This window comes from Megalobrama amblycephala, linkage group LG1 (assembly GCF_018812025.1).
Source record: "Megalobrama amblycephala isolate DHTTF-2021 linkage group LG1, ASM1881202v1, whole genome shotgun sequence".
Lineage (NCBI taxonomy): Eukaryota > Metazoa > Chordata > Actinopteri > Cypriniformes > Xenocyprididae > Megalobrama > Megalobrama amblycephala.
In genome coordinates, this window is record NC_063044.1 from 63647038 (window position 1) to 63663248 (window position 16211).

Below are 16211 nucleotides of genomic sequence, written 5' to 3' on the forward strand. Positions count from 1 at the left end.
CCAAAAATGAAAATTCTGTCTTATTACTCACCCTTGTTTCGTCCCACACATGTAAGACCTTCGTTTATCTTCAGAACACAAATTAAGATATTTCTGATGAAATCCGATGGCTCAGTGAGGCCTGCATTGCCAGCAATGTCACTGAACCTCTCAAGATCCAGAAAGGTACTAAAGACATTTTAAAACCGTTCATGTGAGCCTGAGCAATCGGATTTCATCAAAAATATCTTAATTTGTGTTCAGAAGATGAACAAAGGTCTAATGGGTGTGGAACAGCATGAGGGTGAGTAATTAATGACAGAATTTACATTTTTGGGTGAACCCTTTAAAAATTGTAATATTCCACAATATTAGTTTTTACTGTATTTTTTGATTAAATAAATGCAGTCAATCTTACCCACCCCAAACCTTTGAATGGTAGTCTACATATTAGATGTATACTACAACGTCATGCATTGAAAGTGCAGCAGCTGGTGATAGAGAAGGTGTTATGAGGAAATATTGGTGTCAGTACACTGATAAGATACTTAAGAAATTCCGAGAATATGTTTTCAAGAAGAAAAAGTACCCCACATGTTGTACCTTTGAAAAGTGTAAGTCGTGTGAAAGCAAAACACTTACTTTGATCATTCTCTGCATCTATATTTTGGCATTTTGGAGAACAATGATCAGTAGAATCTCATTAGAGTCTTTGCACAGTAACATAGTTTCCAGTTATACATGCTAGGCTCTAAAACATTCTAATACCGTTAACAATTCCCTCCGTTCAACAAACCCGCCTGCCTTGGTATACAAATAGATTTTTTTATTCCACTGATATTGATAAATTGACATTAAAATTCCATCTCGTACAATACCAGCAAGGCAATGTGAATAAGCAATGATATGAGGAAAAAAATCAAACTAACAAAAACATCAATAACAACGTCTTACAGTTTCATACTATGCACATGGAACGCCCCAGAACCGTAATGGAACAAAACCAATGGAATGATTAAAATCCAAAGCATAAATGGTCCATAAAATTGTGCTTGGGCTCCTCACTTCTATTCTACAATGCTGTTCTGCTCCTCTCTCGCTAAGTGACTATATAGTTTCTTTTTTTTTTTTTCCCTTTATGAAGAACAAAGTACATCACTATTTCCTTGTCATTCTCAAAAGCAGGAGCAGCAGAACAAAATTATGCTCTTATATTCTAATTAATTTCGTAAAGGGCTAGAGGAATGTGAAGGAGCTTAAGTATGCAAGTAGCAAAAGGCTCCGCCCCTTTCATACAGTTTTAAGGATGTCCAGTTGAAAAAGAGGAGCCTTTTTACTTTCCAGTTTGAACACATGATGCAAATGGTCAGACGTATGGAATGATGATTGGAATGACCAGAAGTCTTATATTCAACCATTGTTACAAACCTACAGCCAATGAGGTGTATACTGAATACATTGCAATTACAGGCTGCAAACAAGATATGAAACATTTAAAAATATATATATATATAAAAAAAAAAAAAACTTGACAAATGAAGTTCGGACCAGATTTTTTTTCACATATTGTCATAGCAACCGATAAGATAAAGATGTTTGAGATGTTTGAGAAGTGCTCTATGGCAGGCCGCAAATATTTTTAGAGGCCTGTGTGGTCATGTATTTTGTGGGTTTGTGTGTGCGAGTCTTATTAAGACTTAAGTGCCACTTGTGACAGCACCTTTCCATGACTGAGGAAACACTTACTAAAAAGACAAACGGTCAGACAGACAGAGAGCAAAAGCAATAGACAGGGATCAGGTGCATACAGAGAGAAAGATATGGGTGAAAGGAGTAAATCATTCACTATTTATGCGAGTACATGTATGCGCTGTTGGTGTGTATGATTACATACTGAACTATGTTTGTTTTGGATCATAACCGGGTCATAGCGGCTGACCCCTGATAGGACAGTTAGTGCAGGAATAGAAGAGGAAAAAGATGAGATCTTGAAAGGTGAGATGGCACTCGGCTAATCATCTGCGTCTCCGCCGCAACCCCCTCTCTCTTATTTTTTTAAAACCTTTTCTTCCTTTCTCTCGCTCTCATGTTCAGATGGCCTCTACGTAGTTAGCCGGCAGCATCCCCTGCTGGCCGGTGCGCTCCACTCTTCCGTACATCCATCCCTCATCGATCTGCTGAACATCCAAGATCAGGTCGCCGTCCAGGAACGACACCTCGTCCTCATCGGCTGCGGTGTAGTCGTACACCGCTCGGTAGCGCTTCTGCAACACACGCAAAGAGGATTGTAAGGATTTGAAAAGAACGAGTGCGTGGGACAGGTTGTATTAGAGTTTTAAGAGTTTATTACCCCAGAGCTGGGAGGAGGGGCGGCAGCGGCCTGACGCACGGGCTCAGGCTCATAGTGATAGTTCGGAGATGCTGCTGGGGGTTGATATGCTACAGGAGAAAAAAGTTAATATTTGATGGCTCACAGGAAATTGAGTCTGTAATGATCACCCAGACAACGATCAAAACATTGTGTACCTGGAGTTGTGTTTTGTTGAGGTGTATGCGGGTGCTGGGGTGGGCCATCCCCTCCCATTCGGCTCTTCTCAAAGTCCTCATGGTATTTAATCTAAAACACACACAGACATATACAATGTGTTAAAACAGGAAGAAAGAACAGTAACTATGTTATGTTCATCATCTCACAGTCTACGTGTGTTTTTATGCCTTGGCAAAGGAGCATTTAGTTTTTGTGATGTACTAAACATTGTTGCTGTGAATTCTGCAAAATATGTCACCAAAGTAACATTTAGCTGAATAACAGTCTAAATTGTGAGAATTATTTGTCATACAAAGCAGATGTCTTGGAAGCAGCTGGGTTGATAATTATAAACAAATGCAACATATGACACTGATTTTCAACAAAAATGTGTTCATGAATTATGAAGTTATATTACAGTTGTACTGTATACTTTTCAGTTACTATTGCAAATTAAAAAATCTAAAAGTATTTGTTGTAAAGAAAAAAATAAATGAAGTTTTTCCTGACAAAAAATGTAGCTAAAATTTAATAAGGGCTGCACGATTAATCGTAAAAAGATAGTGATCTCGATTCAAACATCCACGTGATCTTATTTTATTAATGACAACACAACGATTCGCTCGCGTGCTGCCGCGCTGATCCAGAGAGAGCCGTTTTGAACCACACAGTAGTTATTCCTGTGTTACAAATATTCAAATGATCACAGAAGTACTGAGAAAAAAATAGTTTACAGTTAGGACATAACACTGTTGTGTACGATAGCGATCAAAATAGAGCAAACCACCATTTGAAACTAACATGGCGCTTCAAATACCGGTTGTATAAATTACACTGTTGCAGCTCTATGGCAGAGCAACCCCAAAAAAAAAAAAAAACCCCAAACACAATTAACTGTTTAATAATAATAAAAAAAAAAGTTTTCTATGTTTTCTTTGCAGTGCGGGGCTAAATCGATGCACAGAAAAGACCAATTATGACCAAACATGATCCTTCAAAAGTCGAATATGCTGATTTGCTAAACAAGAATTACATATATAATACATGTACACACAGGTTTGATTTTGTGAATTGTGGGGACATTCCATAGACGTAATGGTTTTTATACTGTACAAATCGTGTTTTCTATCGGCCTACACCTAAACCCATCACAGGAAACTGTGCACATTTTTACTTTCTCAAAAAAAAAAAAAAAAACTCATTCTGTATGATTTATAAGCCTTTTGAAAGCCTTTTATAAGTCACCCTCTCCTTGTAATACCTATGTCATACCCATGTCATTACACAAATTTGTATCCTGATATGTCACAAAAACATGCACACACACACAGAGAGAGAGAGAGAGAGGGAGAGAGAGAGTCTGGTTCACTATCCTTGTAGGGACTCTCCATAGACGTAATGGTTTTTATACTGTACAAACTGCATATTCTCGCCCTACACTAACCCTGCCCATAAAACTACCATCACAGAAAACTGTCGGCATTTTTACATTTTCAAAAAAAAAAATCATCATTTAGTATGTTTATTAATCTATTTCCCCCATTGGGACTGCTGGCTGGTCCCCACAATGTAATATAAATCTGTACACCCACATTATATATATTCCATTTGCAATACAAATCTTTTAACAATATGTACATTCACTTTTGATCAATTAATGTTTAATTAATGTATCCTTGCTGAATAAAAAGTATTAATTTCTGACCCTAAACCTTTGAACTGAAGTGTATGATGAGTCCACTGTCCATTGATACTAAAAACAATCATAGAGCAATAATGAAGTCAACCACACACCCAGACCACATTTAGCAAACACATACTCAAACTGAGAGTGGTTTTCTTCTGCAGAAGTGGGCACTTTGGCTAAGCGGTTCAGACTGAAAATTGAAGCAAGGAAAAATAAAAATAGAATGCATGAGAAATACTGATGCAGTGCCATCTTATAATTAAACTACTCAGAAAACTGTCCTTCATTTTGTAAAGTGGTGGTTTCAGCAAGTGGTTTTAATTTAATTAAACTTCATTCTGAGCCAATGTGACAAATTAATAGTAATTCCTGCACCATCCACAGGGTGTCTCCTGAGCCAGATGATGGAGTGCTGTCTTGCTCGCTTTCATACTGACAGGAAATGACATTGCAAAAAGGAAGTTCGGTGACACAAATGTTTCCAGGCAACCAACACAGATACTTCAGCAAACAGGTGTGGTGTGAAAGAGGAAGAATGGGACTAAATAAGTGCCCCATCAAGGTCAAATAATTTTGACTTTTTGTTAACAATTCATTAATAAACAATGAATGGAGATTAGGATGATAGATAAACTGTGTATGTTTGTGTTCGTTGGAGAGATGAAGAGAAAGGTTGGGAGGCACAAAACAAAAAGCAAAAGTAAATATGAGGCTTAATATGATAAAAAAAGAGAGGAATACATAGGCAAAAAAGAAAATGAACATAATATATGTTTGTAATACATTTTTTGGTAGATGATTTTGAATTTGACATTTAAGAGTTGGACCTACGTTGCTGATTTGGTCTTGCGTTTTCTTGATTCTCTGCAACTCCGGTGTGTCGGCCACAACGCTGAAGCCCCTTCCTTTGTTCTTCTCAAATTCCTCCTTGTAGAGCACCTGCAACACAAACACACATGCAAATTAATCGCAAATATCAAAGTAATCGTTCATTTCGAGTGTAACAGGTTGGCAGGTGTACTTCCCTCCCTTATATTATATCAGCATAAATGCAGATTAGTTAATGGATAATCATAAAAACAACATTTGGCATTTTCCTTATTTCACAGGCCGGTAAAAAGGCCCTCAGACTTTTACAAAAGTAAAGGGTTAGTTCACCCAAAAATGAAATTACTGTCATTTATTACTCACCCTCAAGTCTTTCCAAACCCGTTAAGACCTTCATTCATCTTCGGAACACAAACTACAGTGGTTCAACCTTAATGTTATTATGAAGCGACGAGAGTACTTTTTGTGCGCAAAAAAACAAAACAAAAATAACGCAATGGTCATGTTGACTGTTTTAACCATGTCTTTACTACTTCTCTGGACCTTGAATGTGGTAGATACATGCTTTCTATGGGGAATAAAAAAAAAAATTTCTCTGATTTCATCAAAAATATCTTCATTTGTTTCGAAGATGAACAAAGGTCTTAAGGGTTTGGAACGACATAAGGGTGAGAAATTAATGAGATAATTTTCATTTTTGGGTGAACTAACCTTCAAGTAATTTTTCTTTTTAACAAATGGTTAGTGAAAGCAGGTGCATAATATTTAGAAAATGTTTATTGTCAGCTTCAGAAGGACAAAATCGAAATATTACAAGCCGTTTTATTTTCTATTCATTTTATTTGAGGTCAATATTTTTTGTGAATCTGTCGGGGTCTTATGTGGTTTTGTGTCTTTATGTGGTTTTGTAATAAGCTAGAAATAAATTAAATAGAGGTAAATAATATAAAAATCAACAAAAACAATCATACAACAAAAGGCCTGGTTTCACAGACAGGGCTTAGATTTCAGGATTTAAAAAATCCTGGCTTAGCTCGATTAAGACATTTGGGCCCGGTTTCACAGACAGCTCTTAGCCTAAGCCAGGATTAGGCCTTAGTTCAATTAGGGTATTTAAGTAGCTTTTATAAATGTACCCTAGAAAAAAACATCACTGGTGTGCATCTTGAGGCAAAACAATGGCGCTGACATATTTTAAGATTTGTCAATGCAAGTTTCTTTCAATTAAAACAGCTCAAACATGCATTTTAGACTAGGACTAGCTTAAGCCTTGTCTGTGAAACTTGTATGCATGACTTTGGCAGTTTGATATACGCTCGAACCACTGATTCGAAACAAAAGATTCGTAAAGCTTCGAAGCTTCATGAAGCAATGTTTTGAAATTGCCCATCACTAGATATTGTTAAATAAATTTGCTATTTTGTTTTTTTTTGGGCACAAAAAGTATTTTTGTCACTTCATAACATTAAGGTTGAACCATTGTAGTCACATGAATTGTTTTAAATATGTCTTTAGTAGCTTTCTGGGCATTTGAAAGTGTTAATTATCTTGCTGTCAATGGATTTTATCAAAAATATCTTAATTTGTGTTCCGAAGATGAACGAAGGTCTTATGGATGTGGAACGACATGAGGGTAAGTAATTAATTACATCATTACATCACTGCTCTGACAACGGCAGTAATGTCTCACGCTTATACTTCAATGAGTGCTAGACATCACTGCCGCTGTCAGAGCGCGATCAGACCTCGATAAGCGAATGCTGAACGCAGTTGGACATAGTGGTGTATTAGAGGTAAAAATGATATAAATAATGTTCGGTTTCTCACACAAACTGATCGTTTCGTGTCTTAGGACATCAATGTGCCGCAGGGTTTAATATGGATTTGTAAATGCATATTTTTTGACTCTTATAAATTGTTACTATTCACTCGTATTATAAGACTGACAGACGGCAACGGTTGGAGTTAAAAATCATCATTTGTGTTCTACTGAAGAAACAAAGTCACCTACATCTTGGATGCCCTGGGGGTAAGCAGATAAACATCAAATTTTCATTTTTGGGTGAACTATCCCTTTAAGTCTGTGAAACTGGGAAAAAAATGTAACAGGGTTGCAAACTTAGCCTCAGTGAAGTCTCACACAGTAGGGTCCAGTTTGGGATACTGATGAACTTCTATTATAAATATATTTATTTGTTTCTTTTATGTGACAATAATAGAGATAACAAGGATTAATGGTAATGCAGTCAATACAACAACATCTGTAAAAACTAGAATGAGACTATATAATAGCGTATGTGATCTAAAAGAACAGAGAATTTTAGTGCCTCTGATGAAAAGTCACGATACACCAGAATCTGTGTTCCGCATAGTTCATCATAGTTCTTCCTTACACAAGAGCAGTGCTGAGTGTTAGGGAGGGTGCAGCTGGAGCTCTGGGAAATGATTATGACTTATGCGTTCTTTGAGTATTATTTCATGCTTAGCAGTGCACTGACCAATGCCACAAAAACATACAGAAACCATAAATCACCAGAAGTGGAGAGAGGGTGATAAGAGAAAGCAAATATTGACATGTTGTACCTGGCTCTGCATCTTGCTTTGCTGTTTCAGGCGCAGGTTCTCCGGAGTGTCTGCAACACTGGTGAATGACGTCTTCGGATAGTGTCTGAAATAGACACAGAGCCATTTTAGTTAGCATCAACATTTGAAATCCAATGAGGATTTGCAAACTGACACCTCAGTATTTCTCCTAGTTGAATGACAATCAAAAGTATTTTTTAATTATTATACTTCTTGCCTGTCATTAAGCTCAAATGTTTAGGTATAATGTTATTCAAGTCACATTTAATGCAAAAACTATTTATGCTAACTGTAGCCCATTGTTATAATGGGATATTCTGTTCCTTATCAAGGCTACTCGAATTGGACACATTTAACTGTGTTGCTGATAAAGACAAAGATCCTGTATTAGTGGTTGTGAAGGTGAATGTCCACATGTGCTTATCACTGATCTCTATGGGGATAGTGAAACTGCACAGTGCATAGCGAAGTGTAATTTGTGCCTTGTGTAAACAAGGCAGCTTATTTGCCCTATTTTCACAGACCAACGCAACACAAAATTAGCATGACAGCGACAGCCCTAAACACAACCATCCAACGCAACACATAATTAGAGTGCCAGAAATAACAGAACATTACAACAGAGTACACAAATTACAATTACAGCATTAACTGATATATTTGGTAATACAGTAGTAAACAGAATTATTACACTAATCATTTAACCATATAACAACATATAACGTATCACGACAGGATTTAACAGGACTGATTCAGTAAAATGAATCATACTGCACAACACAACAGCTGAGCCAATCAAAAGGTTTTCTGCTCCTGGTTACCACAGGACACACTGTTTTCTTAGTAAACCTCCATATAGTACACAGACGCTGTGTTGCTGCAGGCAACCAACACATAATACAAGACATGCTCTGTAAATCAGTGTAAATAAATACAGACTGATCTTTTACTTACTCAAAAATCCACACTAAAGACTTCACATAAATCATGTAGTGGTAAACTAGGTTCAAACAGTACCAATTATTTATTTATTTTCTGATCATTAAATTGAAAACCATTACAGATACAGGGCTCAACATCAAGGATGGGTTGCATATTTTTAATTATGTAATTATATATTATATATTTTGGTTATGTGCTTTTGTCATTTTTCTATTTAGCTTTAATCTATTTTTAGTTTTTGTTAACAATAACAGCACTGATGGGCTGATGGCAAAAACAAACAAACATTTGGTTTGATTTGATGAATTAAAACTCTGCTGTTGTAATTTCTGCAGATTTAAATTATCATCATGAAGATATCTAGCTGGCTAACATGATGTTGTGTCGAGTTACATGGAGTTACATTACAGCTCTGTCATTTCTAGCAATTACTGTATAACAACCGAACTAATAAAAGCTTAATAAATTTGACTGTTGCCAAATTTGACCGTTATTGCCAATTTTACTGCTGCCACAGTTTTTTGATGCTGTGTCAAGTTTAACAAGTTGAGCCTGACACATAAACATATATATATTCACATTTTTGTGATGGGCACAATGAAAAAAAAAACTGTTTGGGAAAGTAGAAATCTGAACTCCTGACACAAATGGACCAACAGTAAAAATATGTAGTGTTGTGCCCTGAGATATATCAGCTAATTACAATTTAGAGCAATAATATCAAACAGTAAATTTGGCAGGCACACAACTTTTTATTTTTTTGCTAAAGGTTACACTGCAAAAAGTGCTTTTCTTACTTAGTAAAAGTTATTGTCTTGTTTTCAGAAAAAATTAGTCAAAATTAAGTAAAATATTCTGCCACTGGGGTAAGCAAAATAATCTTATTTCAAACCGAAAACAAGATTATTTTGCTTACCCCACTGGCAGATTATTTTAGTTGTTTTAAGCAAAAACTCACTAGACTTATTTTTTGAAATAAGTGAAAACAACACAATAATTTTTACTTGTCTAGAAAATGCTTCTTGATTTAAGATTTTTTTTTTTTTTTTTTTTTTTTTTTTTTTTTTTTTTTAGATATTTGGACTGGAAACAAGACAAAAAAAAAAAGTAAGAGCAGCATTTTTTGCAAGTGTAGTTCACACTCAAATCACACAGACACAAAGAGGAAAACAAACACACAGAAAATGGCACTCAAGCACCCAGGCTGATTTCTATGTTTATATCAGACAGACAATCCCAACGTAATCCAATCAGATGCATTTTACTTCCAGTGGACCCGTCATTAGACCATTACTCTGAGAAGTAAACAGGCCTTTATCTGTTGGACGCAAGAGGAAATTACTCTGCCATGCACACTTACTCAGATTATCTTCGAAATAAGAACTGAGTAAAGAGTGGAAGAAGCAGATCTAGACAGAGGGACCGACAATAAATCATTTGCTAAATAAAGACTAAAATCCTCTGGTGTATTATGAGTGTGAGAAATAAGAACCTGGAGACACATCAGCACATCTCACAAAAGGAAGGCATTTGCATATTTTCTATGCCAGGTGGTCATTATGACTTTAAATATTTATTCTGGCCATGTCAAAGCAGCATGCTAAGACTGCATTAAAACACTTCGAATGTTAATGAAGTATGAATGGGCAACCTCCTAAACACAGGAACGCTATAACTGAGGTATCTGACTCACAAGACTATTAGTGATCAGAAGTGGATTCCAGAGAAGTGAACTCATTTGTGTATGTATGTGTATGGGGTCATTGTTGTGAAATTATAGGAATTTCCCTCCAATGTCCTTCCACAAATGACTGAACAAGTCAGCTACTGTGTGTGCAGACATGACCTTTCCAGAACCATCTAATGCTAACGGAGACAAATGACAGTTAAAAACACTTCATGCTGTGTTTACTTCCTTAATGCATGTTCCTCGTCTTATTGTGAACGATTCATCAGTGTATGTTTAGTCAAAAGACAAAAAGTGTCTTACTTTCTATCTTTCCACTAATTTGCTCTTCCCTTGAGATGATCTTTTTCTGTCATTTTTTTTTAAACATCATTTAAGCTGAGCTGGCTATTGTGGCCTAACGGTTAGAAAGTCAGACTTGTAACCCGAAGGAAATGTAGGTGGGGGAGTGAATGAACAGCACTTTCCTCTACTTTCATTACCCACAACTGTGGTGGCCCTTGAGCAAGGCACCTAACCCCCAATCGCTCCCTGGGCGCCGCAGCAAAAAAAATGGCTCTGGTCCGGGTGTGCGTTTACTATTGTGTGTGTTTGTTCACTACTCACTGCTGTGTGTGTGCACTTGGATGGGTGAAATGCAGAGCACAAATTCTGAGTATCGGATGACAATTGGACAGTTTTAGCCACTAGCCAAATAGCTATTAAGACAATGTTTCAGAAACTGTGAATTACATGTGGTCCAAATTTAATTTTCAATACTTCAAGTCCTGCATTATATTTGTTCTTGTTGAATATATTCTTCACTAAAATAGGGTTGTGAATGGCACTTCATTGTGATTTTAAAGATTTTAAAGTTGTGACTGGCTTTGCTACCATATTATGACATATTTTCAAGTGAAATGGCTTACTAAAAAAAAAAATTAAAAAAAATGGTGAGACATGACTTTATCCAGTGATTACAAGGCCAAATAAATGTTAATTTTATTTAATGCCAACTTTAAGAAATTGTATAATTAGACACATAATACGATACTTACGCATTACAGTATGGTCTCTTCTCAAAGCCTTTGTAGTTCTTCATGTTTAGAGTCATCTTACAGACTTCACAGCTAAAGCATCCTTTATGCCAGTACTGAAAGAGAGAGACACAGAGAGAGATGATAGATTAAAGCTTTAAAATATGTTTGTATTGGGAGGTGTATGTAAAAGAAATTATCTGCAACAGTGTTGTGAAAGATAAAGGCAAATAAAAAGAGCAAATGAGATAAAGTCCTTCAGATCCCATAGTGTTGCTAATTCAGTCGCTATGGCCGTTACAAAGTCTATGCGTTTGGCTCTGAGGATTAAACGGGAAAAAAACAATGGAGTGCTTGTTCTTGGAAAGCACTTGGAAAGAAATACAGGCTCAGGCACCACATGAGTTGCAAAAGAAGCCCAACTTGAGGTTACATCCATTCGGAGTAAAGACGAGGTTTATTTCTGTGTGAATGCATTCATTTTAAACACTTCCTGCCATGTCTTGAGTAAAGATATTTTATATGAAACCCCCAGAGCACACTGGTTGTCAAGTGGATACTAAGCGAGTTACATCACCATTTTCCCAGATTCTTGCAACATTAGGAAGATCCACAACAAATGCTGGGAAACACACTGACACTACTGAGATATGGGTCTCCAATGGCTACAGACCAAAGTATGTAGCAGTAATTTATGCTGGTCTTTGATTACCAGCTTCCTTAGTTAATGTTAACCATGGGAATGCTTCAGCGAGAAGAGACCACACACACAGAGAATGACCTGACCCGCTACCCTACATTCCATCTATACAGCCAGTCATGCATGCAACTGCAATGCGTACAGTTTAGATGTTGGTATGCTTGTCTTTCTATATCAAACACTTTCATGCCAGTCAGTTGGAATGTCTTAGTTTGATCACATGTGCATGAGTGTGTGTGTGTGTGTGTGTGTGTGTGTGTGTGTGTGTGTGTGTGTGTGTGTGTGTGTGTGTGTGTGTGTGTGAGCAACAAAGTCATGCATCTACTGCACCATCAAGGAGAGGAAGCTGCTATCAAACAATCGAGCAGAGGTTCCGTTCATCCCCCCATCCCCCACCCAAAAATAAAAAAACTTTAACTGACTATTCAAATGAATAATCAACAAAGATAATAAAATAAAGCATGATGGGAAATTGATAAAGTAGGGCCTATTTGAAATTGACAGTGATTATTTATAGCACATTGTATTAGATACATAAACATTTCTGCAATGATCTCAACTTCATACTGTTTTGTAAGGGAGAATCTTTGCATGACATTAAAAGCATCTGTTTTAAAACCAATTCTACATGTTTACTCATAAAACGCATTAAACTGTCACAATTTGATATTCGAAGGGCAGCAAAGATTTATGTCTCTCACCAAGGTTGCATTTATTTATTCAAAAATACACTAAAAAAAGAAATATTTTAAAATATTTAAAATAACTGTTTTCTAGTTTAATATATTTTTTGAAATGCAATGTATTTTTTTTAAATGGCACAGCTGAGTTTTAGCACCATTACTCCAGTCTCCAGTGTCACATGATCCTTCAGTAATCAGTCTAATATGTGAGCCTGGACCACAAAACCAGTCATAAGTCACAAGGGTATGTTTGTAGCCAACAATACATTATATGGGTCAAAATTATCGATTTTTCTTTTATGCCAAAAATCATTAGGATATTAAGTAAAGATCATGTCCCATGGAGATATTTTGTTAATTTCCTACCATAAATATATCAAAAAATTATTTTTGTGAGTGGATATACATTGCTAAGGACTTCATTTGGACAACTTTAAAGGTGATTTTGATTTTTTTTTGCACCGTCAGATTACAAATTTTCAAATAGTCTCAGCCAAATCCTAACAAACCATACATCAATGGAAAGCTTATTTATTCAGATGATGTATACATCTCAATTTAAAAAAATTGACCCTTATGACTGGTTTTGTGGTCCAGGATCACATATGATGATTTGACGAAACATTTCTTATTATCGATGTAGAAAACAGTTGCGCTGCTTAATATTTTTGTGATAAAAGGGATACTTTTTAAAGATTCTTTGATGAATCGAGAAGTTAAAAAGAACAAACATAAAAATCTTTTTTAACATCGTACATGTACCACTTTAATCAATTTAATGCGTCCTTGCTGAAAGTATGAACTTCTTTTAAATAAAAAACTCCAAACTCAGAGTCTATTTTATGATGTTTTTATATTTCTTTCTGAAGCTTGACGGTCGTCATCTTCTACTGCTACTGTAAGGAAAAGGGCTGTCTGGACATTCTGCTTAACTTCTCTTTCTGTGTGCCACACCAAAAAAAAAGAAAAGAAAAAAAGAGGACGATGACGAAGAAGAAAAAAAATCATGTGTTCTGAAACAACATGAGGGCGTGTAAATGTTCACTTCTGCGACCCCCTCTCTTGGGTGAGGTTCTTCTGAGATGTTCTTCAGAGTGACAGTTGATGAACTCAAGCAATGAAGCAGAATGACAAGCAATGTTTGGCCTCTCTTCAAGTGGAGGGAAGCATTAGCATGCCTCAAAAGAATGACACTGTGAAGCAACTTGTGCAAGGCCTTTCCTTCAGGCAACGAATAGGAACCAACTTGTGTACGTGCGTGGGGTCAGTGCCGTTTTTTGACAACATTTGTGGGAGGTGTGCCATCAAACGCCTCCACTTTTACTCTTACGTAAACTGCATGTCTCATTCACGCACTTTACGTCTGTGTAGTCATTCCTCAAGTTGTTTCGTTCAAGGCCACGGAGACAGTCGCAAATCGATTCATGTGATTTTAGCCTCCATTAGACGCGTTATCACTCCGCCCCAGTTTCTCTCCCTCGCAAATACTTGCGCTGCATGAAAATAAAAGAAGGCGACCCCACCCTCTGGAGCATCTAAAGCAATTCAAACACTCAAGATTTCACCATACAAAAAAACGAGACCGATAAGGATATGGGTTAAGAGGGGGGTGGGGTCAGTATATAAACCGTTTCACAAGCGTGTCGAGCAGCAACACTTCCTCTGGCCGGTTGGTAAACATGTAGTACAGATGTGCACATCATGTAAATGCAAGGCCCGACTGATATGTTTGTTTAAAAAAAAATCGCACGGTTATAATAACTCACAGGCCTCATGCACGGGCGAAGTTGCACATCTGCGAACCGGGCTGGATAACAAAACCCCCCGACATAATGTACAACCCAAACCGCCTGTGTACGCCAGATGTTTGGGACGGCATCTTATTAGCATTTGACATGACTTGGGCTGTTTTGGGATTTTCAGGTCCGTCCATGTCGCCCACAGGACAGACTGACACGTCATAAACAAACCTCCTCCTCCTCCTCGCGACCGAGGCCATGAACAGGCTGGAGCCGTTTGTTTGAAAAATATCGACTTCCGCGTAACATTTCTGTCGATATCAGACGATATTCACACTGAGAAAATTTAACATATAACGTTAATCGACAACTTGTAGCATGCTATGAAGTTATCACAATCAAGGCATTGCATTACTAGCCCCTTCGCTTAGACGTTTCCGCTCTGCTCACAATCTCAATAGCCACAACATCGGAAATGGTCTCTTTTAAGCTACATTATTAAATCTGAATTATACATATCTAGATCCATATATATCTATATCTATGTATATATATCCCATTCTGGCGGGCAGATGTGTAAGAGAAGATGCTAGCGTATGCTAAGTTTCGCTTAGCCTTACCTTGTCAAGACAATTCACTTTTTCCGTGGGATACACCACTCGGTTACATCTGCTACACAGTGGGTTCATTTTGGAGGAATAGTAGCGAAGGAATAAGATGAAGAAAGGATCCGCAGAGCACTGTTTGTTTGATAACGCGCGAGGTGTGGATCACTAGCCGTTGATGAGTCCAGTTCGCACCGCTGGCTGTCAGCGCACGAATCAGACGCGGAAGGCGCGCTCACGGCACTGCAACGGTGTCCTGCTGCGCGCCCCCGTGCAAGGGCATTCAGCGGAAGACTTTCTCTCTCAAATAGTTATTATTTATCATTTGAAATAATAAAAAAACTGCTCTTGAGTTGAATGACTGAAAGCTCATCGTACCTTGTGTTTATCTTCAGTTTTATTTGTTTTAAACGAATCTTACACAGTACCTGGCCTCGCGTTAAACTAAGGCGTTTAGGAACTCTGATAATAACGACGTTTTTTTTTAAATAATGCGCATTCAAACTTTGAGTAAAACTAAAACAGCTACAGTTGTCTGCGCTATTTGTTCATGTAAAGTAGTTTTCACACAAGCTATTCACATTATATTCAAAACAGTGAACGCTTGTTCCAGTTTCGGATCGGATGCACCAAAATACTTTAGTTTGCGCTTTTTATTGTTTGTGTCGCCCTTTGTTTGAGCGACACCCGCTGGATAAATATGCAACTAACGTTACATACATTTCAGTGAAGTTAGGCCTTTCAACTCTCTCTGGTTTTAATACTCACGGTTTAAAAAAGCGAGAGTATTGCTCAGATGTCAAAGCAAGGCTAATTGGCCATCTATTTGTCGGAGTAAGTTGGTAAGTTGTCACAATGGCTATATCTCAGTGACTATATGTTTTGAGTCAATAAGACAAATGTATGTTGTCTCCAAACTAAAATTTCAGCTGCATATTTGTTGCTGTTGGCTAAACAAGTGGACACAATAAAACCACACTATATACATCCAGACAGACAACTGTCAACTGTAGATTATTGTTGCATTTTTCATAAATATCAAAAGTTGTTATATGTGTTTTAATTGTTCCAAATGTATACATTGTTTTTTTTGGCCATAGGCATAGACGGCCATAGGACTTGTTCAGCAAACTGTTTTTATTTATTATAAGGCCTACAATGATTCCCAATGTGACAAAATGCCCCCTTATGTTACATTAACTTTTTTCTTGTGCAGTATCGGTGGTGATTTTATA

At 37.1% G+C, this 16211-nt stretch overlaps 1 protein-coding gene across 1 annotated transcript; it reads right to left on the reverse strand.

Annotated features, from left to right (window-relative positions):
• Positions 1–621: 621 nt before the first annotated feature.
• On the reverse strand, positions 622–15552 carry lasp1 (LIM and SH3 protein 1). Its single transcript, XM_048208864.1, has 7 exons — positions 14992–15552; positions 11271–11365; positions 7605–7689; positions 5025–5132; positions 2506–2596; positions 2330–2418; positions 622–2243 (listed from the first exon to the last, which is right to left on the reverse strand). Exons 1-7 carry the CDS (start codon positions 15058–15060, stop codon positions 2070–2072), a joined length of 711 nt encoding a protein of 236 aa, XP_048064821.1. The 5' UTR covers positions 15061–15552; the 3' UTR covers positions 622–2069.
• Positions 15553–16211: the final 659 nt, after the last annotated feature.

Bases quoted from the DNA above. Each gene is read 5' to 3' on its own strand.
- lasp1 (XM_048208864.1), bottom strand. From the start codon at position 15,060: ATGAACCCACTGTGTAGCAGATGTAACCGAGTGGTGTATCCCACGGAA. The intron at 11,366-14,991 runs GTAAGGCTAAGC...TCTCTCTTTCAG, and splicing joins AAGTGAATTGTCTTGACAAG to TACTGGCATAAAGGATGCTT. The intron at 2,597-5,024 runs GTAGGTCCAACT...TGTGTGTTTTAG, and splicing joins CGCAAGACCAAATCAGCAAC to ATTAAATACCATGAGGACTT.